Source organism: Molothrus aeneus, chromosome 7 (genome assembly GCF_037042795.1).
Source record: "Molothrus aeneus isolate 106 chromosome 7, BPBGC_Maene_1.0, whole genome shotgun sequence".
Classification (NCBI taxonomy): domain Eukaryota; kingdom Metazoa; phylum Chordata; class Aves; order Passeriformes; family Icteridae; genus Molothrus; species Molothrus aeneus.
Window position 1 is genome coordinate 18,369,110 of NC_089652.1, and position 26,059 is coordinate 18,395,168.

General features: G+C 36.6%; 1 protein-coding gene across 2 annotated transcripts in view; it reads right to left on the bottom strand.

Annotated features, from left to right (window-relative positions):
• Window positions 1–26,059, bottom strand: part of RAPGEF4 (Rap guanine nucleotide exchange factor 4) — a 142,973-nt gene that overhangs the window by 98,008 nt on the left and 18,906 nt on the right. For both annotated transcript variants that reach the window (XM_066553145.1, XM_066553146.1), the window contains exon 4: window positions 22,511–22,657. In XM_066553145.1, the coding sequence (XP_066409242.1) occupies window positions 22,511–22,657 (147 nt within the window). The remainder of the gene's footprint in view (window positions 1–22,510; window positions 22,658–26,059) is intronic.

The following is a 26,059-nucleotide window of genomic DNA, read 5'->3' on the forward strand; positions in this document are numbered from 1 at the left end:
CAAGACTGAGTTCCATGGGAACAAATGTTCTCAGATAATAAAGAATACAATAAATAAATAAAGAAATACAAGTGGGCTTGTATTTCTGATCACTTGCTCTCTATATTTGAAGTGAGAGCTATACTGCATTAACAGCTTCCTGTTACTCTTGCAGTGTTTCTGTTCTTTCAGAAAGTCTTTTCTTCACCCCTGCTCAACTGCCTTGTTCCGCAATACCTCACTCCACTACCACTACTATCATCACTTGTAAAAATGGAACAGAACCTTTTGGATAGGTGCTAGGCATTTTAAAAACTGGTTATAATGCATGTACAACGAGGATAACAATCATTTTAGTCACCACTGCCACGAAGTTATTAGCACACTACAGATATTAATTTGAAGTTAAAAAAAAAAAAAGCAGTGGTATGTCATGTGTGTGATATGTCATGTGTTACTTTATTCTCTGCCACAGTCTCTCTTCAGTTACTTTTTTTAAATCCACACCCACAAATTCCCTTTGCAAACATTCGCTGACTGCCTTTTGGCACAGACAGCAAACACATTACAGGCTTTCAGCAAAAAAAAGAATTGACCATTCTTCTCAGGTGCACTGTAAAACTGCAATGGAGCCTTCAAATCTGGACCCTGGATATTCTCTTCCCTAGAAAAGCCTTGCACTGAAGAATAATCAATTTGCTGAGATACAATCTGGAATAATGCCATGCACTACAGAAGTAATTCTTGACATAACTAGCAACGCATGAAACCAAGGTATCTCTGACTGCCGAGCACCACATACAAAGTCTCAGCAAGCTCAGCTCCACACTTATATTCAAATATTCTCTACTAACAGCCAACCAATAAATTAACAATCAGCAATACTCTCATCACATAGTATAAAAAATTTTGTCTCATGTGTGTTTAAGCTTTCAGCTAGCTTGGACGTCAAACGCTTTTGGACAAATTTTCCATCAAATGCATGCAAGGGATGTCCCAGTGAGGTCTGTCTGGTCTGTGCATATAATCTAATTGAAAAGGACAAAGCTCTGACTCCTGTAGCCAAATGATGAAAATTTTAATTATTAAGTTTAATTTTTTTAAGACATTGAAAAATCTAACCAGGGTTTGTGTGTTCCTTTGACAACACAGATCCAGTACCAGAACATGGTACTGGCTGTAACATTTTATGAATTATATACAAACACAGCAAAAGTAGTAACAGGCATGGACCAGACATATTTGCTACCTTTTTGTTTCAGAATTGTCCACAGATTACTTTAACATTAAATCATATCCATACCACAATCTTCTTCACTGTAAAATGGAGCTGGCAATTTTATCATCACTTATCATGGCCTGGGGAAAATTATGCATTTGTGTACAATTATCAGTTTTCCATAGCCTTTCACTATCTGCAGAGATTTTTTTTTTTTGTAGTGATGGTGGTGCTCCTGAGATAGTTAACTAACTTCCCCTCAAAAACAGATAAAAATTGAAATGACAGAGTTTTTGGCAAGAGAATTTCTGGCAGATGAAGCCAAATAGGAAATGCAGTTCCTGATATAAAACAGCCCACTCTATCTCATCTGAGAGAAGGCTTGCTGCCTGGGTATTTCTCAAATGAAAAATTGCCAGGGTTCAAAACAACTGAAGCTTTCCTGTTATGAGAATTATGTGCTTTACAGATCATGATAAATCCTGACTAAAATATATGGGAGAGTCAGTCTTTCAAACCATTCCTTTCCTTCAGTGAGGTTACATTTACAGTTCAGTGAGTAGACTTGGATTACAAGGTCCTTTTTCACTCGAAGAGACTATTTGTATATATTGCATGAACAGCGTTTAAGCACTGAACAAAAAATATGGGAAATGTCTTCCTAAAGAAATTACTCAGTCCCTCAAGAATTTTCCTTCTATTATCCCTCACACCTTTCTTTCTGCCTCCTTCCTTCCTCCCACCACTCATCATCTGTCCCAGGAAAATCATGCCAGGTTATTCAATGGCCTTGTTATCATAAAAAGTTGTTATGGTACACTGGTATGCTGAGAAATGGGGTTTGTGTGGTTTGTGGTAAAAAGTGCAACCTGATTCTCCATCCCTTCTGCTGGCAGTTCAACTGGAGTCATTGAGGAAATATAAAAGTGGGATAGAAACCTGGACTTTAAAAAAATCACTGGCAGCCCAGTGCTGTTGACTGGAAACAAGGAACAACCACCCCATACTACTTTCCCTTCTGAAGCTGGAAAGCTAATTGGGACACAGCCCAGGTTTAGTATGAGAAGTCACATTATAACTTCTCCCATGGCCTTAATATCTGTCACTGATGGTAAAGGTGAATTCTACATTTTATTGCTCACTTTTCCTTTCAGTAATTGCTCCCTCCATCTTGTAGTTATTTGTTTAGATTTTTAGTGCATAAAAATCCTGGCATTGCCACTATGGGCTCTGAGCCATCTGAGCAATCTTCTTTAAATACACTAACACATCATCCATATGGTTATCCAATATGTAACTATTTACTTTCCAGGATAATCAAAGAGGCAATAAAAACTGTTAAAAGCTTCACAAAATGTCACAAAATACTGACACCCTAATTAGGAGTCTATGATTTTCACTGAATAGCAGAGTTTTAGGCATCAGTCTGAATTATCCCCTTTTAGAACACACCTTCATTATTATATGTCTTTCTTTAAAAAGACTGAAAGATCAGATGAGTGGCTGTCCTTAGGAGCTACCTGTTTGAGATCACTGTATTTTGTGCCCCAGTAGTCTGATACCATGCAGTTCACTATGTTCTGGAATACATCCACTTCATGGACAACATTTAGAAAGCTTGAAAAGACTATCTGAAAACTAGAAGGAGAGATACTAAGAAAACTCCTCTCAAGTATGATCTTCCTCAGTAGCTTATAATTTTTTTAATGGTTTTCAACAGAGGTTCCAAAATTTTGTAGAGGACCCAATCAAGGTATAGTTTGTTTTTCATAAAAGCTGTAATTGGTACGATTTCTTTTAGAGTCAATTTACAGATATTTTTTCCCCTTTCAGAGATTCTCTGTTTCCCTAGAAGATGATGATATTTGAATGAGAGATCACTTTGTTGAGACAGTTACAAATGTATTCTCTTCACAGCATGTGCAACACTGTCTGAGGTCAAAGTCACTTATCATAATCTTCTAAGCATACTTCTGGCAGCACCTGATGCTGTTGATCAGGGCTGCTTTATACACTGTAGCTTGTGAGCTAACATTTTATGCCAGAAGTTGGTTGTGAGCATTCCAGATGCAATTCCATAGATGGGTTAGTGATTATTGAACTTGTGGAACAAATCAATGAGCTCTTAGGCCTGCATGCATATAGTGAGATGGAAGCTTTTTACGCATGCTTTAAAGACCTGCAGTTCTTAGGTCTCTCGGGATACTTGCAAAATTGTGCCTCTTTTTTTATCAGAAGTGACTAAACCCAAAAAGGACTAGGAGGAGCAGGAGGATGGAAAGCCATGTCATTCCTTTTCCTGGCCACGGATTTCATAAGCTTTGGGATGGGGAGACAATATACTCATTGCACCAGTACAGAAATGGACTCTCTCTGCTATCATGGAACTTGAAAGGCCTCTTCTTGGGGCAATACAGTTTCCTTTTGCCACTAATAGAGATAACAGGGGTCAGACTTTCAACTACAAATGGAAGATGTACTATTCTGTAGACAGAAAATGAAGAAATTATATTCAACTGTCCCAGTTTGAGCCCCTTTGACTGTCTGTTTCCCAGGACAGCCTGCTGTTTGGGTGTCATGCCACCATAGGACTCATGCTGCTTTAAGGTTTCAGGCCCTGCCTTGGCAGCTTTGGTTGGCAGGAGATTTTTCACTGAACTCAAATGTAACAAAAATATTTTTATGTTGTTTTCCTAAATATCATAAGTAGAAGCAAATTCAGTATGCTGAAATTGGCATCAGGAGCCCCCTGCAGCTCTGAAAGTGCAGGTATTAATGTCCATTAGCACATTTTAAAGCACAAGAAACTACTTAGCATAAATTTATTGACTAAAACTGAAGGCGAAAATTAAGACCTTGTTGGAGTCTAGTGAAAGAGCTTTACAAGTAACAGTGAAACAGGGCAACAGACTGACAAACACAGAATTTCACTCTGGAGGAGAAGGGTGAGCCTTGTCTTGTCAAATGGAAAGTTCATCACAACCATATTCAGCCCTCAATAGACTTTTGTCTCTTCAACTAAATATGAAACATTAAAAAAGCAGTTACCTAATTCCAGTTTTGTCGTATGCACTGCAATTAATTTAGCATCTAATTTAAGTGTGACCACATTATGAAACTTCACAGAAACACACGGAAGCAAATGTTTGTTTTAAGATCAAAACATCAACACAACTATAGAGCATTGTAGCAGATATAGGAATTCTAACTCTTCAGAATAACTTCAAAACAAGGGAAACTACTTGTTTTGTTATCTTCATCAACCCGAATAATCTTCTGCTGTTCCAATGAACACAGATGACAGGAAAAAAGGATGTCTTTATTTCACCAACTGAAGCCCAGCTCCATTAAGAGGAGCCAGACTGATTATATTACTCTGTCATGTGTAAAGAGAGTATTTCAAAGAACAAAACATAGGAATCTCTGCCATGGAGTTGACAACTTAAGACCACATTGGGTACACTAGAACAGACCTAACAAGATCAAAGAAATCACCATTCCTCTTTGCTTCCTGTTGCTGTACAGCTTTCCTCTCTTTTTGAATTTACTATTTTCTAAGTCAGACTGCTAAAGCTGTGAGTTTCCAATGGCATCTCTGCTTCAGGAGCTAAGTACAACTGAGGGCCTGTGTGATCATCCATATGCACATTTGTATAAAAATAAACTCTCTACTTGGTCCATGTTTCATCTGCCAGTTGGCTAGGTTGGTTATTTATTCTGCTGGGAAGAATGAGCACCCTTTTTGCAACACAGCTTTACCTTCCCTCTTCTCTATCTCCATCCATCAGTCCTGTAGGAAAGCTGCAACTACTACCAGGTAAACCTTTTGTTTTGGCTAAGATCTAAAAAAAACCACCTGTGTTACAAAATCTGAAACTGGCCCATACGCTGAATATTTGAGGTCTGTGAAGAGGATAACAGCCACACAACTATCCCTGCATTTTTCAATTGCCACAAAAATAAACCATTTGTAGACTCATACAGGCTGCTTCTAAGCCTCCTGCTACTATATTTGGGCATAGTTACAATGCTATAAAATAAATAGATGTTGCTCTGTATGTTTATACCTACTTTCTCAAGGTCCTATCACTGAAGTGCCTTTCACATTTCCTTTAACATATTTTATAATTAGTTTGTTTAAAGCCACTTTCTTTCTCTAGAAACAAGTAAATAAATATAGAAATATTAGTGGATTTTCATAAATGCTTCCAAATTTCCCTTGCTTTCAGACTGCACAGCAAGACCTGCTTTGGGTTTCCCTGCCTTTTTGCCTAAAGCCATGAGAGACAGCCTGAGATTCCACATCAATAGCTTTTACTACACATTTTTTTCTCTTAGAGCAAAGCATCACCTTAACATCTGAACAGTAAAATTGAACCTTTCCTTTTTATTTTCCCATGCATTATTTAAACATGCTGCTCTGAATTCTACAATTAGGATACTCCTGAGTAGCTACAATCAACATCTTTAACGTTGGATACAGCAGGAAATGTGTGCTCTCCAGGATAGTTTCACACATTTGTTTGCTGTACAGTAGCCTCAATTTAAATATGATAATCTAATTCAGTAAAAATGAACCAAAATCAGATTTACTGCAAAAACTTTTAAAATTTAATTTTCAGACTAGCAATCAATGCTTATTCAGTTTTCATCTTATCCCTGCCTTCCCTTTTTGCAGATGCTTAAATGACACTAAATTAAACAATTGCACAAATTTTTAAAAATGCAGGAAAATTACCATCTGCACTAAATTCATGAATAAAAAGGTCCAGATAAATCAGTCTTTATGAGCACTTTTCTTAACAGAAAAAAAATGTATAGAAAGCAAAAATTCTCACAGTAAAAATAAATTTTTTAAAGATCATTTTGAAACATAAGATGACAGAAATTATAAAGGAAGATCTCACCATCATCTCATTCAAAACCTTCCTCAATTCCCAGAATATGACTTACAGGATTAAATATTAAAACATCTTCAAAGAAAGAACTATGTTGAGACGCACAGCAATAAGCCCATTACTATTCACAGACATAAACAGTATCCAAGTATTATCTGCTTAGTATTAAGCTCCATTGCATTTTCCCTAAATCTATGCAAAATAAAAATATACTCTAGTAAACAACAACAATTGCAACAGAAGGAAACAAACAAAAAAGGAATCTTAAACTTACATTGATGTGTTATTATAGGTCGTGCACAGCAAGTAGCCCTAAGGATACATTTTAGGTTTTTTATCCATGCTCCGTTCTTGTTGCTGATGTGACCACTTAGGCACATGGTCAAGTTGCAATCAGCTTCTCTCTCAGTGATGTATGAGAGCTGTGCTGATTTATCTCGTCCTTCTGCAGCAGATTAGCACTAATGTTTCTGCTTCTGTATCCTACCTCTCTTCAGCGTAGAACCCGCATTATCATTGGCAATCCGAATTAAAGAGGCAGTGAACATAGCACAATTTTTTTTTCTTTCTGAAACCATTGCAAAGCAGGTAGTCCCACACAAATAAAATCTTTTATCCACTGAGCCTATTTTTCAACACTTTTGGCAAGAACAGTAGTCAGAGATACAGAAGAATGGTTCCAGTAAGTGTGCTATAGTCTTCTAGTGATTTATTCTGTTAAAGGAATATTCTCCTATGCAGAGGGCCCTAAGCAAGAGATGGTTGTAATGCAGCAACATTTCAGCCAAAACCACAGGATCTTCACTTTGTACCACAAAGGTATTGTGCTACACACAGTGAAACTCTAGTTTATCCCAAAGAATGGACAATGTGAAATTAATTCACAGAAACAGGATTTAGGAGAAAAAAAAGCAAGTTAAGTGCCTTCTATGCTAAAAGTACTTAATATATAAATTGATTAAGTTAAAAATTATTTCAGTGCCTTACAGTGTATTCATTCATTACAAAATCTTTCTTTTTGCCTTAGGATTGTTATATTTTACACTATGGGATTGGCAAATTCGAAGTATTACAAAGTATTGCAAAGGACATGACAATCTTTTTGTTACTATTTTCACTTTGCAGTAAACACCTACTATTTTAGCAGTAAAATACAATTGTTAATTCATTATCTTTTCAATACAAGACACCATGAGGCCCAGCTGTTTAAATTTTTATAAGGACTTTGAAAAATATTTAGGAAAAAAATTGATGTCTTAGACCATCTTGTCTTGAAAATGTGAACATTCTGACAAGTCTGCTCACTGTCAAAATGACTCACATCACTGCTGTTCCTAGCTGCTACTCTTTCTGATCATAGAAGTATTTCTCTCTGTTTTTAAGAACCAAATGTCATACCTGAATATTAAACAAGAAATGTATGCTGCTTGAACACTAGCAATATTTGAACAGCAGAAAAATTCTAGCTATTCATAAGGACCTATTCAATGTCTATTATCAGCATTCATTCTTAAAAAACATTATATGAACTGTCTTACCCTAACCAGGAAAGAAAGTGAAACTGAATCAATTCATTACTTTATAAAAAATGCTAAAACAGAAGACTATTTTTGCTCTAATATGGAAGTCTAATGTGGTCACATCCATTTCAAAGTGCTTTCTGGATTATACATATACCTGCCACAGGAGCACACAACCTTGGGGACAGAATGTAACAAAGACCTAAGAACAATCATTAGCAGAGTATTTGTTCAAAGGCAGCTTTAGATCTTGGTGTGGGACTGCATGAGACTACTTCAAGCCTCCCCAGCTTTCCTCCTCTTTTTGCGTGTTGTTGATAAGGAATGAAATGCATGACTGAAGAAGGGCATCCAGAAAAAGTGACAATCTCCTGAGGGAAGGTATGTGAAAAAAGAGCTTCAAGGCACCCCCAGCACTGAGCTGACAGCACCTGGCCATTTCATTTGCTGTACTACAAAACAGGTACTTAGCCTTTAGCCTGAAATCTTTAAATCTGGCGTACAAACAGCGTTGCAGCTTCTACTGTAGATACACATAGAATCATACCAAAAAATCAACTCCACTTCAAACATTCCCATTTATATTGTCCCCAAACTCCTATCAGAAGTTTGTCTGGAACTGCATCATTCTGATGGTTAGAAAGAAACTTCTGATGTACACTGAAACACTCAAGCTGCTTAGTACCCATCTGCTCCTGAGCAGCACCATGCTTTTACACTTTACACCCCCTGAATGGTGGTCTTGCGTACTTACAGGCACCAACTAAATTCCAGATCAGCTTTCACACCAACAAGACTAACCCAGAATGTGCTTTTATCATATAAAACAGACAGTCCATCTCCCTTACCACTGTAGTCCTTCTCTTCACCTCTCCCTGTTTTGAGTTCATGTCTTCTGAACCCTGGAGAGCAGAACGATATACTGTGTTCCACTTGGACTGAACACAAGAGTTCATTTTGGTAGACCATATACTGTGGTTTTAATACATGGTGCAATAACATGTAAGCCTCCTGCTACCTTATCTTCAGTAGCTAAAAGCTACATATTTATCTATAATGAAATTCTGATATATATCAACATATTGGGGTGTGTTAATATGTATTTTCTCTGCTACACTACATGAGACCATGAAGTTAGGAATTAACACCAATCAGCACTGATATATGTCAAGTGCTTATGGATGTAACGTTACTGCTGGCCCCCCTGCCAAACTCCCAATTTTTACTGAAACATCATATTGGTTTGATAATGTAGCTTCCAGTTCTGTGAAAAAAGTTGTTTCCATAACTATTCAGCAAGGAGAGGAAAGAATAGCCATTGTATCACTGGCACAAAAAGCATCATCTGCTCTTTCCAGGCTCCAGTGGTTTCCTTAAGTGTTACACACAAGCTATGCAAACACACTAATACTCCAAACATGCAAATGGATTATATGTATTTCTACAGGAAATTACTCAAGGCAATTGAGAGTGTAAAGTCAAACAAATTATCATCTATAATTGAAAACATGCAAGTAACTTTTAATTAAACATCACTCCTCTACTGAAAAAAAACCACAGTAGAACTCTACTAAAAGGGAAGATAGCTCATAAGGAGGGGGAAGTGGGAGGGGAAGGAATGAACAAAACACTGTTTTGTGAAAAGGCTGTTGTTCACAAAAAAAATTTGCAAAGCAGACTTTTAAATGCATTTCTAACTTATTATTGATTCAAACCCCACATCAATGTCAAGCAAGGCAGGTAAATACAAAGTACCTCTCCATTTCCCTGTAGCAGCTACTTGCTGACCAGTTTCACAGATTGTTTTTTGTGAGTTGTTCATTTCCACATTAAAAAGCAGACACTTCATACTAGTAGTTTGAATTATTTTGTTAAATAAAAAGGGAAAATATAACTCATGGTCTCCTCCAGGATATCACAACCATTTATTGTATTTTATTCAATACAAATTAACTCAGTTCTTATCCAAAGACTTTGTCCAGTAAATGGATACCAGGAAAGGAAATTTGCCTACCATTTTGAAATGATACTCCAATTAACAGTATGGATACCCATGTAAAATCAATGTCTTAGAGAACTCTTGTATTAGGAAAATATGTATTCCTACTGCTGCTGGGGCTGGAAGCATTTGCAGAACTTCCTTTGCCTCACACCTTCCCATAACTTTAGTGTGCAAAATTGACAAGAATCCACTCAAGTATCAATACTTAGTGGGCTGATTGGTAGCATATATCAGTCCTGAAGTTGAATATTCAGAAAGTTTAAAAGGCAGAAAAATCTGCATTCTCTTGTTAAAATAGGAAAAGTTTGCTTCTTAAAATAAAATTACACCAAGTATCTTTTGTATATGAGGTCAGATGCAGGTAGCACCCTCTATAAGGCAACTCCATGTGGCAGATGTATGTAAATGCATCAGAAAGAAACAAAAATGAAAGTTTTGATGTGAATTTCTTATAATCCCAAAGCATATAATCTTTCAACCATACCACAGCAACAGCATAAGTAAATGCTCCAACTATTACAGGCTCAGACTGGAGTGTAGCTCTTACTTGATAACACATTATGTAAAATGGGTACAGGAATTAACTCTGTTGCTGCATCAGTGTATTCAGACATATCTGCTTAATTGTCTACACTTTTACTACATTTCACTCCTTTAGCTCTGCAGAGCAAATGTGCTAAGAAATACTAAGTGATGACATAGTTGTCACCACCTTTAACAGTGCAAGACTTATTTCCTTACTTCTTCATGATTGCTGGTTATCTAGTAAGATCCAAATGTCACAGATAAACCTAAGGAGAAACACCCAATAAACCCTTAAGCAGAACTCAACAAAGCTTCCATTAAATGCTAGCAGGAACAGAAGTGACAAATGTAGAAACCGTATTAATAAATCTGTGGAAGAGAGAGATACCAGAACACTGAGAAATGACAGCAGAAAGAAAAAAGGCATTTGAAAAATGTTTCATGCTTCCAGAGAGGATACAGGCTTGAAGGATATTGGCAGAAAGGAAGAAAAAAGAAAATAAGTCTGTACTGAGCTTTTAATCTTTCCTTAATTGTACTGAGAGTCTCCAGTATTATCCCCAGAGAGAATTAAGTATAAAAGACTAAGTTACTCGAACAAGTTCCTTTATAACAAGTCCTTTCAGAACAGCATGACTTCTTTGAAGGACTCAGTTTCTGAAAGATTAGGTCACACAAAAATCATATTGTAATGAGTATTTTTATTACACTAAAACAAAATTGTACCTGATTCCACTAACCTGCGCTCAGGAATATGTGGATAGGGTGCTGTGGGAATAAACAGAATAGAGCTTGTTTGTCTATTTTGGTTAATACTTCAAGAAAAAGGTTTGCACTAGTAGTCAAAAAAGATATTTTTCAAAGGTCAAGAGAGTGGTGGTATGCAAAATATAATAGAAATTACTTGGGAAATGGTCAGAGGTTAAAATGTCAGCAAGTTGAACTATATCAGTTCAGTACTAGATGCAGGATAGCAAGTTTTCACTTTAAATGCTTATTATTTATCACACTCAAACAGCTGTTATATAAGCCTGGCTTAAAGCTATGTACAGCATCTAGAAAGAAAACAGTATTTTATCAATGTAACTTGAAATTAACAGAAGTAAAGTTCATTCAGAAGATTCAGTGTGTAAACTTTTAATAGTGAGTTTCAGCTTTCTTTCAACTTCTTCACTTGGGATTTGACTGAGAAGGTATTTTAAGCAGAGTTCAGAGGAAATACACACTAATGGTTCTATGTAATCAGGCATGGGATAAAGGATAAACCAAGCCTTAAGCACTACATCAGACTGATGGTATGAATCCACATACTCTGCTAAACCACTGATTTCAACAACAACCTGTAATAGAAATACTAAATGAAAACACAAATTTTGTGAACATCCAATTCATGAGATAGTTCAAAAATACATGGAACACGTGCCTTAAAAGGCACCACATCTTGTGTGATGTTCTTCAATATTTGTGGCGTAAACAACTATTCACCAAAAGAAAAATATTTATCCATAAGCAGCAGACTTGCTTCCATAAATCCCCTTGAGATTTAAACATTTCTGAGGGCCAGGAGGCCCTTTCACATTCCTGGTGAACAGATTTCTAGGAATTTTGTAGCTCACTGAACTAATGGAATTTAAGCAATACCCACTAACCCTGAGAACTGTAACTGCTGGAGTTTTACGGCTCAGATTGAAATGAGGATTGATTCAAGAGCAAGCACATGGACTATCGGGGGTTTTTTAAATCTCTTTATTTTCTTGATATCTGGGACTGGCCATAATCAGCAAAGATGACAGGCTGAGCCCTGTAATTCTTATTCTCTGCCACAGGAGAGATATTCCACATTTAGGTCTTAATTTTCTATATCTTCCTTTTTAAGCGTACCCAAGGGATGCCGAGAGTTCGTAAGGCTTTGATATGACTTCCCTCAGTACTGGGCTGGCCATTGTGTTAAGCACCCCTGAAGTACTTAGGCACAAAATCATTTGAGGGATTCCACCCTCTTGCTCTCACATTGTATCAGCTGTATCAGGGGGTAGAAACTGTTACAGAAGGGATAAGGCTAAAGAGAATCGAACACTACCGCCATCAGCCCGTGCCACATATTATACAAGGAGGAAAAAGCAATTAGTAATTACCTGGGTTGAAATCTCACAATGCTCATTGATTTCAATATGGTAGTGTTTCACCATGAATGAAAAGCAGGGAGGAACCAGGCTAAGGTTTCTAATAATCACTGAACTCTGATTATGAACAGGAAAAGGTATTTATGAGAACTGTACTATCTAATGCAAGCAAAGAGCACTCTTCTTTTGAACCCATTTATTAATCCATATGCCTAAACAATTCATAATGTCTGAGGTTTAGCTTCTTTTAAGTTGCTGAATACCCATTCAAGGGAGTACTCACTAAAAATAGAAGAATTTACATTCCACTAAATAGGACCTGTATGTTTCATTACTCTTGCTATATGAAAGTGAACATTTTAAAAATATTTTGTAAAAATATTTTATAACTACACCAGACTGTGGGAATTAAAAGGAAGAATACATACTATGATACAACAACCTTGCTTTCAGCTTGTGCTAATCTGTTTAAGATCATCCCCTGCCACAAAACTCCTTGTCAAGGATTGCTAAATTTTTTTAATGCTGCCAGGTTTCAGCTAATGGATTTTTAAAATGTAGATATTAAAACATATCCATTGATCCAAGAAATGGTATCAGATAATTTGCCTCACCCATAATATAGTACAAAGCAGAAAGCACCCACTGAAATGCAGAATGCAAGCACACACTCTGTGTAGCAATGCCTTGGAGGAATGCATCACTTGTATCAATTGCCGTAAAGCAACAAAAAACTCAAGCTTCTAAGGGCTTACTATTTTTCTCAATAACCTGCAGACTAACAGTAAAAATAGATAAACCTCTATTGTAAGAAAGAAAAAGTACAATTCATCTGAAAAGAGACAAAGGACTGAGATGATAACACCAACCAGAAGATCAGAAAGGGTCCATCTCTGAAATAACCCATTCAAATACAACACCACACTGAAGGGACGGTCTGTGTTAAATCTAGAAGTTGAGAAATGTAAGCAAAGCCCTATGCAGCTGATCACTTTGGTATCCACTTCAAGGCAGGAAAGGACACTGCCAACCACAAACAGCTAGAACCAAAGCTCCAGGCAATCTGACACAGAAGTTTGACAAGGCAAATCTAAATTTGCCTTATAGCATCTTCACACAAAATACAGATTCGATACTGAGCAGATTATATATGCACACATATCTGAAAAAATACAATTCTGTTAGATTCTGTTAGGCTTTTTTTTCTCTCTGTGACAGAGGAGAATGAGACATATATTTGATAGTAAAAAGTATGTCTGGGAAAAAAGCCAGAATCAATTTTATAAGCTTCAAATGTTATGATTCTTCTGAAAGACATTTTTACTTAATAAAAATGAACTAATGAAAGACCAGAAGTTTGTTTCCTGAAGTATTATTCACAGCCTCCCAGTTGTGTTTTTCAATATATGTTTTTGCCATTTTGCACATCATGCTTAGAGATACCACATTTAATAATACAATCTGCTGAGGATGAAAAACATTTTCTTTGCTAATAAAAAAGCTGGTTATAGAAAGTGCAAGTTTGGCAGTAAAGCTTCCAAGAAAAATTGCAGCCTGAAAAACACCTGCAGACTTTAAGTGTATACATTTCAGTTTGTCAGATGTTTTTCTGTAATTTAAATATTTTAAGAATCAATCAAAATACTTTCTTTTCTTGGAAATCAGATGAATTCATATTTTTCAACTTCACATCTAACCATGATAAAATATGGGAAAACCAATAAAGGCATTACTTAACAGGGAGACTGACATGCTTTCTGGATGTCTCAATTCTTTTTTATCCAAGAAACAACCTCAAAAAAGTCAAGCCTTCTGCAATATTATTTAGGACCTTTTGAAGTGCTAATGAACATATAAGCATTTATATGGACTGTAGATAGGAATGACAACATATTTTTGCACAGTGTCTGGTATAACAGGATTCAACACGGGGTTCAAACAGATGGTCATTATTACAGTGATACAGAACAGCACTTAAAAGAAATGACATGGTAGGATGGCTTAAGAGAAGCCACACCTACACAGTCCTATTCCACCTCTGCACGGTGATCAGGGACAGAGTCACAAAATACTGCCTTTGAATAGATTCAGAATAAAGCAGAACACTGAAATACAAATCAGTTGTAGGGATGACACACAAGAACATGCACCAGGAAAGTTTATTGCAGAGAGACATGAGGAAGGATCAAGATCTTTCCAACCAGCATGTTATTTTCCAATATTATCAGTTGCTTAAGAAGTGTCTGAAGCACCAGTGACTGTCACCTTAAACCAAGGATAACAACAAAGAAAGGGACACTCTGAGTTAAAACTAACTGGATCTTCTCCAAGAATTCTGCCTCATGGACAATATTGAATATCATAATAATGACACAGTAAATAATCTGAAACAGAGCAGACAATTACAAGTTATGAATTTTTCGGTCACAATGTCATTATTTAGCAAAGGATTTATCACAGCTAGGCTCTCCCAAAACACTTTTACACTTTCATCAGTACATATTACACCAAGGGAAATGCTGCATTACTGAAGTGAAAAATCCTGTTCCTAGAAAAACTTTTCCACTGCCAATGGCCAGGAAGGTTACCTTAGGCTATAGACTGTCATAAATACTGTTCACAAAATCTGCATCTATTCTTAAAATATGACGTGATTAATACAACCAAACGAAAGCAGCAGTGATCATGGTGCTATGCTGACAACATGGCTGGCTCTGATGCATGTTTGGCTCCTGAGAGTTAAATGCTGTTTCATGCTCATTAAAGTCTGCTCTACGAGACAGAGCATCACTCATTAAAATTAGAAATGTCTGAAAAAGCAAAACAAGAGGATGAAAACTAAAACCATATTATGAAGATGATCAAAACCAATGTAAATGCAGTACTAAAGGCCAGAATCTGCTCCCATGTAGCTCCTCATGTATTAAATCAGTTGTGTTGTATTTACTTGAAATATGTTCAATTCATACCAGCAAAACTGGGAGCACTATCTGGCACTTTTTCTTGGTATAATAACAATTCTGGAATCTTTCCCTACTCACTTGCATGCTTTCTCAGTATTAACACAATGTATGAAGGTGGGATGTTAGCTATTTTCACAGCTTTGCTCACATCTAGCCAATTCTGTGTTTACTGTCATATTCTAAAACTGGCCACAGGGATTTTTTATATTCTTCCTCCTTCCATGTGTTCCTATAGGAAAAAAAAAATCTTGCCTACCATTACTTCATTTTTCAGTGTCTCTCACACTAGCTCTGTGTCTTTGCATAAAAATTTGTATTTGTTATCAGCTGAGATTTGCAGACAACATAAGGCAACAGATTCCACATACCTGGGTCCTTCTGATGCCTTAAGTTTTAGCTTTTATATTTTTCAGATCAGTACTGCTTCAGTATATAACTCTAAAACTCCAGAGACTGTCAGATACTGTTCTCCCATTTTATTCAGACAAAACAACTTCTCTCTAGATGTGAAACTCAAGGACACCTCACTTTCTCAGGCACCAAAAAATGTAAACAACAGTGAAGTAGGGAGCAAACTGGGGGAACGTGACTCCATTACCCGAAGCTGTAGTTGGATAATTAACCTCGGATATGCAAACAGACCAAATTTATACCCATCCAAAAAACCCGTGATAGTCGTCCATCTTGGGTGTATTCTCTGTGAGCCTCCTGCACTGCCCAAGGTGCAGCCTTTGAAGGGCTTTCAATAAATACCTACCTTTAACTTTGTCTAGCATGTGTTCTAAGTAGCCTCTCCAGGCATCACTTCCACATTTCTCTTCTGTATTGTATTCTGTATATGATAACATGGAATAATTCTTCCTTATTATGACAAGATGACTATTTGGGAGGTTGGTGAACACAGTATTCTGGGTACATTGAAAATGCAGGCTACCACAATTTGATCACTTTCACATTTCTCAAATAAAATCCCATTAGAGAGACAAATCATCAAGGAATCATTTGAGCAGTCAATGGAGAGAGTGACATGAAGCGGGTAAAGACAGCTGAGTGTTCCATGACCACCTTTTTATACTTTTGTGGGTCTCCAAGCACTTTACTATTTTAAATCACATGATCACCCATCCTGCAAAGCTAAATATTCTGTATTTTATTAACTGTAGTTTTATACCTCTACTATGTTTGCCTATAGGAAATCAGTAAATCAGGGCAGAGACTTCAGCAATTGATTACTGGGCAATAAACAGGCAGAATGGTACACCATAAATCAAGGTGATAGTTTAGGGGCTGGACATTAATCTGATTTTTTCTTTGATTCCCCCCTTCCAATATTTCATTTCTCAGATCAAATTTAATCTCTCACTCAAATGAACTGGAAAGAATTTCTGGTATGGAATACTCATTGGTGAAAAGGTATATTAGAAAGTACTGACATTTACGTGAGATTCCTAATACGCCTTAAACACACTGAAGTGTTCAGGAGCCTGCCAGAGAAAGAAGCAAGAACATTCTCATTGAACAATGCAACATGTATTTTCCAACAGCTTAAGGCAAGGAAAAGGCCACCTCTCTGAAATTCTGCCTACTGCATTACACGAGGTTACATGCAGTAACCTCCTTTGACAAACAATGCGCTTACAATATGACCAAATGGATAAAAACAAATTAAAATCCTTCCATATTTATTTTCACGAATGTATTTTTACGTGCTTTCATAATTCCTACTGCTATAATTCCAGGACATAAAATGAAACATAAAATTATATTACACCTTGATACAAGAGGTATGATTAGATAGACCTTATAGTGACAAACTGATATTCCATACAAATACATGGAAAGCTGTGGTCCCAATTCTGATGAACTCAAGCATTATTCAGAAACCCCACAGAATAGTGCTATAGCACCCCCTTTCATACATGTACTTCCTACATGGCATTCCAATGAAATGGCATGTAAAACTTCTGATCTGACAGACCTGGTTTTAAACTAGCTCATTAAAACCTAGCGCTCACAGTGCTCAGAAAACAAAGGGGGTAAGAAAGCTGCTTCTCCCAAAGCTATCATTACAGAGCAGTTCAGTCTGCTGAGGGCTACTGAATTAACAGCAGATGGGCAAAAGCAAGAAGCAAGTTACACTACAGTTTATCAGTTTACAAGATGTATAAGTGCTGCTGAGTAGGAATTAAAAAAAAATTATTCTGACCTTATGAGGGCCAAGTCTCCCTGTCTCCAAAGTCACTGCATGCTGAAGTAATAGCTGTTCTTCATTACTTAAGTGTTTCTCAAGGCATGTTCAGTAACTTCTAACACAGTCCACACAAAAGGAAATTGGTTATTTGTATGTTATCCAAGGAAGGCTGAGTAATACACCACAGTAGGAAAGACCTCTAAAAATAAGTCACCTCTCAGCAGATTCACTCCCTTCCTGTCCGGGTTTGAATCAGTTTGCAACTGCATGAAAAGACAAAGCTTAAGGATGAATTATGGAGAACTGTAATGATCACACTGCTCAAATGCACTCATTTCCCTCCTACTCTGTTTAAAAGAATCCAGTTATTAGGGGTGGAGCAAGGTAGTGCTCAACAGGATGTGCGTGACCAGAGCTCCCCATGCGTAGCCTTCTACTTTCATGTCTATTTTTGGATATATTTTCCTTTGTGCTTTGAAGTAGTTTTTTTGGGCAAGGTAGCTAGCACCACAATCACTTATACGTGCTGAGGAAGGAAAGCAAGCCCTCATCAACACAAACAGTATTTTTTCCTACAGATCCATAGAGTATCTTGGAAGTCTACAGTGTTGTAACAGTAAAAAGTTACTTTTTTCATGTTTGTTAGTGCTCTTCAGACACCAAAGCCAAGGACAGTCAGTGCACAAAGGAACATCACCGGTGATTCCCATAACCTACTAGCTCTTTATCAGGGAACAGTGTTCAGCTGTGTGAGAATTCTGTGTGAGATTTCATCATCTTTAATCCACTGTAACAGCGTTGATAGACAACGAGTCTCCAAGGATGAGTAAGCAGAGAAGATCAACAGATGTTCCCCAACAGGATGCTACTTCAACACAGTCATTAGAGAAAAGACTGGCTCATTTTAACTGGTAATTGTTGTTATCAGGACAGTGTCATTTGTTTTGACCAGTTTCCCCTGACTAATAGAAATGAAGGTCACAGAAAATCTTTCTGTACTTAAAGGGCTGACTGAATATAGGGCTGCATGTATTACAGAAGGCACACTACTGTATTTTTTATAAAGAATATCCTATCTTTTCCTTAAAGAATATTTAAATTTAAAAAAACTGGCAGACTAATACTGAATAACAAAAAAAGAAGTCCATTTAGGAGTAGCTATCTTTCTTTCTTTCAGATATAGACCCAACTACATTAGTACTCATAGAAATTAATGCTTTTGCTGTATATTGTGCATTAAGGACATCAATAAAACATATCTAATCTGGGAATCATTATACCAATACCATTGCGGCTTAGCACAATACAGCTAATACAGGATAAGTTACTTTTCAATTTAAACAAAACTCAGAGAAGTCTGCAAATTCACAATATGAAGTTTCAGAGATACTGAAAAATCTTTCTAAATTTAGAAATAATTAAAATAGATAAACTTTCTCTCAAAATCTATTTTCAGGATGTATAGTAAAAGTTTCATGAGCAGCATAATGGATATGTAATTGTCTTCCAAAGAACTGCATAGATATAAAAATATTTGTTGCAAATGTGAACTTCATCAGTAGGCTTCAGTATTAACAAATTTTTAGTGTTAAGAAGGACACTTCATAGCTTTTACTCCTAGCATTTCAGATTAGTTGCACATTAAATTAAAGCCAATACTGAATATATTTCTGTTGTTTCATTTTCCGAGATTACATTCACAATCTAAAAACAAGAAAAAATACTTAAAATTGCAGTATTGGATTTTCTTTCCTCTGAAGGAATAACTCTGTTATTTGGTTAACAGAGTTTTGATTTGTTATTTCTCTCAAAAGAAGGAAATAAATTTCCCCAAAAATTAATTTCTTGGGGAAAAACAATATTAAAAATAACAAACAAATTAAAAATAACATATATTGTATTTTTGCACTTCTATTATTAATCATTAAAATTCTACACACATAAAATCAGCAACCATTTTAAGAATACTAACCCTACAATTTATTTAGGCTGTTCTTATACTGCAGTATTACATTATTTTGGAAATATTTGACTTTTTTTTTTCTGGATAAACCACTTCTTTCATGAATTAAATTCTCATTATGTGGACAGTTGAAATTTGCCCACAGTAGATTTTAGCTCTTACAATATCTGGACTGTAATGAACTGACATCATTGCCTTTCCCCATTTTTCCATGGTACCATATGTATTAAATATCTATGATCCACTCTTGACTTTGTGTGGGTTTTCACTAAACACAATTAAAAACAGAATGACATGTAACAATAACAGTTTCCTCATATAGACTTTGTCACAGCAAAGATATATGAACCTTAGGATAAGGCAGAAAGAACAATGCAGCATCAAAAACATAAAAAGTCTCCCTTTAGAAAAGTATTTACCTTTCTTCAGGTAACAACAATATTAATATTAATATAGTACTGGTGCTACTGTTGGGAAAATTTTCTCACATAATTTTCTATCTACTTTAAACATTGTCTCTTTATCACATGCTAGCTGCAGTTTATGCAGACTCTGGGATTAGCAGGTTGCAAGGAAATAAATATTACCTTGAAAAAATGAACAACTTTATTATATCTGAGACCAACCAGCAAAGCTGTATTTCATTGAACAATTTTCCACTCACTGAGAGCACAGGGATAGCCTCCTTGAAAGAATACACAAATACACAACAAAACATATGAGAAGTTCACTGTAAAATGGCACAAAAGGCAAAGAAGTACCATAATCCAAACTGTGGTCTCTGACTGACACCTGTAGCATTTGTGACGTGTTCTACAGCCCAATTTCATAAAGGCTGCAACACACAAGGTGTATGCTAAAGCTGCCTGTGATTACTCCAGTACTTCTAATGCATATCATCTTCCACAAAAGCATCTATCATCAAAAAACTCAGCAAAATCATCAAAAGTGCTAGAAATTAAACTGTATTATAGTGATTAAAGAGCAAATTATGTTGAAATTGTTTTTAAAACAATTTAAAATATAAAATTCAAAAATTTTTAGAAGGGAATCTCCACATCTCCAATAATCCTGATAAGAAAACAATCTCTGAAAGCTTAGCAGGAAATTCATATGCATGGGAGAAATGACTATGCTTATACCAATTAAAAGTGAATTTTTACAAAAACATTACCAGAGAAACCTGAAATTGGATTTATTCCACCCATCATTATCTTGTAAAGCACTATGCACATTATCAAATTTCTGACTACTGACAAATGCTGCATATGTTAAAACAGATGAGAACACTGGCATATTTCATCTTTTCACGCCAAGGCCTAAAACTACAATGCAGCTGCTGTAGCAAAAAAAAAAAAACCCTGTGAACTGCAAAAAAATATTGCCTTGTCAGATTCTTCAAATTAACTGCAAAACTTCAGTAACTGTAGAAATTGCCAAAACATTTTAATTTAGTTGTAGAACCTGCCAAAAAACAGTACAAATCCTGGCTATGCAATTCAAAGAACGATTATCTGATATTGTCAGGGCATTCAGTGACAAGCATGTTTCACTCACACAGCAGTCTTTCATGCCTTGGCAATGCTGCACCATTAACTGTGCTCAAGGTAACATTGTTAGGCAGATGATGAAAGTGCCATTTCCTCCATCAATGTAGATAGTTGGGGATTTGACTTTTTTTCTGATACTGATGTCAGAACTGCTTCAGGACAATTATTTGCGGTATAATACTGCTCTTTCACGGGAAAAGAAAGAAAAAAAAATACATCCATCCACAGTTAGAAGCTGAACTAAAATGTTAAAACCAGCACCTATGTCTTAAATATAATTAGTGTCCCTAGAGCTGCAACTTTAGGACACTGTCACACCATCTGGCAGCTCTGCACAAGACCTACACTTGTACAGTCACCATTTCAAACGAGCTGGAAGTACAAACTGGCAGCGGTGTAGGCCAGGCCAACAGGATGCCTTCCAGTTCCCACAACACTTTTCAAACCAAAAGTAGTGCTTGCAAAAAGGCAAACAGATTCAAGTTCAGTAACTTTCTGCAGCAACATGTTAATGAAGTCTTCTCTGCATGGATACCAAAGTAGACAGACTACAGAATGAAGAACCTCAGCAGTATGTTTTCCACAAAGGAAAGTTTTAAGGAAATTCACATGCAATCAGTAAGTCAATTTTTAAGTGATCTTGATCCATCTGCAAATTCTAAACCCCTTACAGCTGGTGATGAGACAGGAGAAAATGAGAATAATTTAAAATTTCAGAGTATAATAAAAATAGACTCTCCTCATAAAAGCTGGCAATAAAAGCAAAATTAAGGCTAAGAGAGCAACACCTGCAGTATATAAATAAATTCTACCAGAAATTCTACCACCTAAGTTATTTCATTACAAGAGGCCTACAAGAAAGAAGTACAGGAGTACGTAATCATACATTATATGAAGCACGAAAGAGAAGTAAAAACTTTCCTTTTTTTTCCAAACTAATTTAAAATAATTATACTTTGCTTATGATATAAACGTCATCATACTATGTGGTGGTCCATCCTGGAGAGGATGGGCTGTGGGCCAACCATGCAGCAAGTAACAATGTTAGACCCTGGACACTGAGAAGCTAAGATGAGAAATCTCTAGTACGGTTATGGTGAGATGTGAAGGAGAAGAAAAGGATGATGGGAACATTATGCAGATTAAGTTATTCCTTATAAAGTTACATTCTGAACCCTGCCCTCTGATTAGTTAATCTTGTGCTCCACATAAGGTATTGTTTCTGTTTCTCTCTGTTCATTGGTTCCCTGCCCTCAGATAATGTTTATATAAGGCTGCGTTTGCCCCATTTGGGGGTCTTCTAAAGGAGCTATGTACATCTGTGCTGTTTATGTTTCGTGTTGTGCCCTCACGTGCCTCCTTTTATCTCCATTAAAGCTTTCCATTTCTAGCCCTTTATTCATTTCCATCCCTTGTTTTATTTTATTGCCACACTCCCAGCTGATTCCATCCCAGGGCTGCACGTGCCAGCAGCAACAAGGGCTCGTCCGACACGCGATGCAACAATACTATATTACAAATGCTTTCAAGGTCAAGGCATTTTTTTCTGCATTAACTGCAAATAAATCTGAACTTACCTCCCAAAGTGCTTTGAAGTCCTTCTGCTCAATTCGAAGGAGTTCACTATGTTCCCTGGTAACAATGGTAGCATGGCGAGGAGTGTTATCCAGAATGGACTCTCCAAAAGCAGTTCCTATTCCAAGAGTGCATATCGTCACAGCATCCTTTGATTCAAAAAAAAGAAGGAAACGTTAAATGTTTCAGGATGTTTTGAGAGTTTTTGTGTCTTATTTTTAATAGCACTGCCTTGAGATCCTTCAGCAATCTGCTTAGAAAGAAAATTAATTTAAGCATCATCAACAAAAAAATCAGTATGCTTTTAAAGCAATATGGGAAGCTTTAACATGGAAACAAGTGGGACTTCTGTTTTCTATATTCATCAGTTGAATTAGACATTTCTGAATGCAAATCTGAGAACACAAGAATCACTTCCATCTTTACAAAAACCTGTGATCTCTGTTAATCTACCTCTAAACACCGCTGATGATGAGATCTTTAGAAATGTCAGAGGTGATGAGAAGGTAACTAGAATCAGAAATGCAATCTTGGAAAATAAACTTCTGTCCTTCACAAGCTACTCTCATGAGAAAGAAAATTCACCTGTTATGTTTTCTGTTCTGAAAACGTTAACTTTCAATTATAATAACCTCTTGTATTATATTGCACAACCAATTGTGCACAATATAATTGTGCAATTATATTGCACAACCTCTATTGTACAACCAATGTGCTTGTACTGTTGAACCAACTCTTGGCCTTTCTGTTGAAAATGCCAGCAAATCTTTCGATTGTTAATGGATGTTTCTCAATTAACTAAAAAAAAAAAAAAATTCACATAAATCAGGGATTTCAAGAAAACTATTAAATTTCAAACAACTTGGAAAAAATGGATCCATGTACAGAGCCATAAGAAGGTCCCAAACAAGCAGCAAAGTCCACTTCAAAGGAGTCTATATGAGCACGTGCCATTCTAAATGATGTCTAAATCAATCTCCCTTGGCGAGAAACTCCTCTGTAGTAGTTCCTATAAAAATTTTGAGCTACTGCAGAGAAAACAAGTAGCCATTAAACAACTTGCTTGAATCAAGATCTTTAGATACATGTTCTATTTTCAGCTCAAAAGTTGGTTTGTTCCTCATCACAGGCTTGAAGCTAAACACTCGTCTTTTTTCTGAGATGGGCCTTATCTGACGGTCTGTTAAGTAATTTTTAAAATTAGCAACAGCATAAAAAATTTAAAATCATACAAACTGTACTTAACAAAGGAAAAATATTGCATATGCACATAGAGAATTACAAATAAACAAAAAACACATGCTAACTTTACTTGATACAACATGAGAAGTCTAGTTTAACTCTAAAATGTAGGATTCATGCAAAATCAAAGCAGAAACGTTTGTTATCCTCATGGCTGATAATCCAGGAGAGATGCATGAATGTGTTTCAGCATCATTTTCTGTTTTTAGAATTGCCCTGCTTTTCTTTCATGCATCAAATAAGTCATAATACTCAAATATTATTAATATAAGGTTAGTAGCTTTGTAATTGCAATACACAGACAAAAGCCCCTAATAGTCCAGTTCCCTGAGCCACAGCAAATTGCTCTTACACAGATGTTACCATATAAAATTGTGTGTTCAGGAAAACAAAATCAATTATATCTCAGAGAAGATCTAGGAAAAATTTACCAACTGTCAGAAATAAATTTTCAAGGAAGGAAAATAAGAACAGGTTTTCTTTAAAAGAAAGATTAGTTGGGAATGAGCACCTTGGCACCTAAACAGAAGCCTCTACAAACAGACTGTAATACAGTTTATACACTGAAATCTGCCCTCCCAAGCTTACATTTCAGAGCTGAAACACTCTATGCATGGTACGATACTTGCAATGGCATTCAAAGGATCTACAAAGAAAATGAGGCTACTGCTCATACAAAATTTGATCTCCAGATATACAATGCATCATTCTCAATCCTATTCAGAAAGTTCAGATAAAAGAGCTCTGTTCAGGACAGGACAACCAAACAGCCTGGCCTAAAAGAAACTTTTCCTGTAGGTAGATCATAGACATTGTTTACATTTTCTAACTTCTCACTCACTCCCCTCCCTTCAAAAAATAAAACTCATTTTAAACATTTCACCTTCTCTGACTGTTTACAACCCTAAAGAATAATCTTTAATGACAGAACAGACATAAGAAGCAAAAAGGATAATGTTGTTTAAGAAATTATAACATAACTTCTGATGAGGCAGTTGTTAAGCTTAAGAAATAAATTAAAACTGTGGAGTGTTAGGTCAAGAGGCTGGAATGGTCCTATCTACATTCGTTAAAGGAAAAGCCAGGCTTCCATCCAATGCCTTGTTAAGGCTGACCTAGAACAGAGGGTAGATGAAGTTAAAGAATAAAGTAGCTATTATTAAAAGGCCTCCATGGATGCACCTTGGGCAGTACAAGAGCCCAGCAGGGCTACACCCAAGATGAACCAAAATGGTCACAAAATGGACAACCAGTCACGGGGTCTCTCACTTTTATAGGTTCTAGTACATTAGCATATTGGAGTTATGTGTCCAGTTATAGCTTTAAGTTATGAGTCCCATCCTTCTTGTTTTCCTCTCTTCAGTTCACCTTGTTTATGCTCTCGGGCCTGAAATGTGGATCAGTTGTCATTGGTCCCAAGCTAGAGAAGGAATTGTTTTTTCTAGCTACTCTGTGAAGAGAGCTTACCATCCCTTAATACAAAGCTCAGAACTACACACTAAAGCAGTACAGAATCTGAAAAATATAAAAGCTTAAACCTAATGCATCACATCAAATTATCAAGTTCTTTCAGATTTTTTTCCCAGCCATCACAGTTCTCCACAGAAATGCAGTTTCACAGCCCACTGGGGTGCAGACCTATATGCCTTCTTCGAGGCTTCAGAGCCCCATTTTCTCGCTACCCCTTGTTTAAACATCTCCAGCCTCCTGGGGAATCAGGTGTGTTTCCTATTATGCCTGTTAACCTTACACTCAAGAATCTCCTGCTGTTCAGTGAAGACTTCAGGAGGATTGCTGGCAGCTCAAAACTCCCTGTTTGCTGTTCCCCTCTGCAATCCCAGAAGCAGCAGGGTGTTCTAGTGGCTGGTAACCAGCTAACATTCACACAGCTATTTAAAAGGCAGTATTAGAGACTTAGAAAGATGAGATTGCTGTCATTGCTATCTGTCCTCTATACACACTATAAAACAGTAGCATTCAAATCAGAGGCTGTTTGTGTATTCAGTTTCACTGACTCTTACTGCCACATGAGACACATGCAGGGAATGCATTCTTAAGCCTTTCCCTCACCCCCCCCCCCCCAATCAATCCAAAATATTATTGAATTTGCAAGAATATTTTAATGGAATGGATGAGAATCAGAAAAAAGTCTCTGCTTTATTCCCTTCCCCACCATCTCAAGGATCATCCTGTATCCCTCCTCCTTGACTTGTGACCCCTTCAGTTTCTCTAGCTGGCAAACAGAATTTTTGTACTGTGTATAAATAAAATCACGGTGTCAGAAAGAGAAATGAAGAAACCGGGGAAAA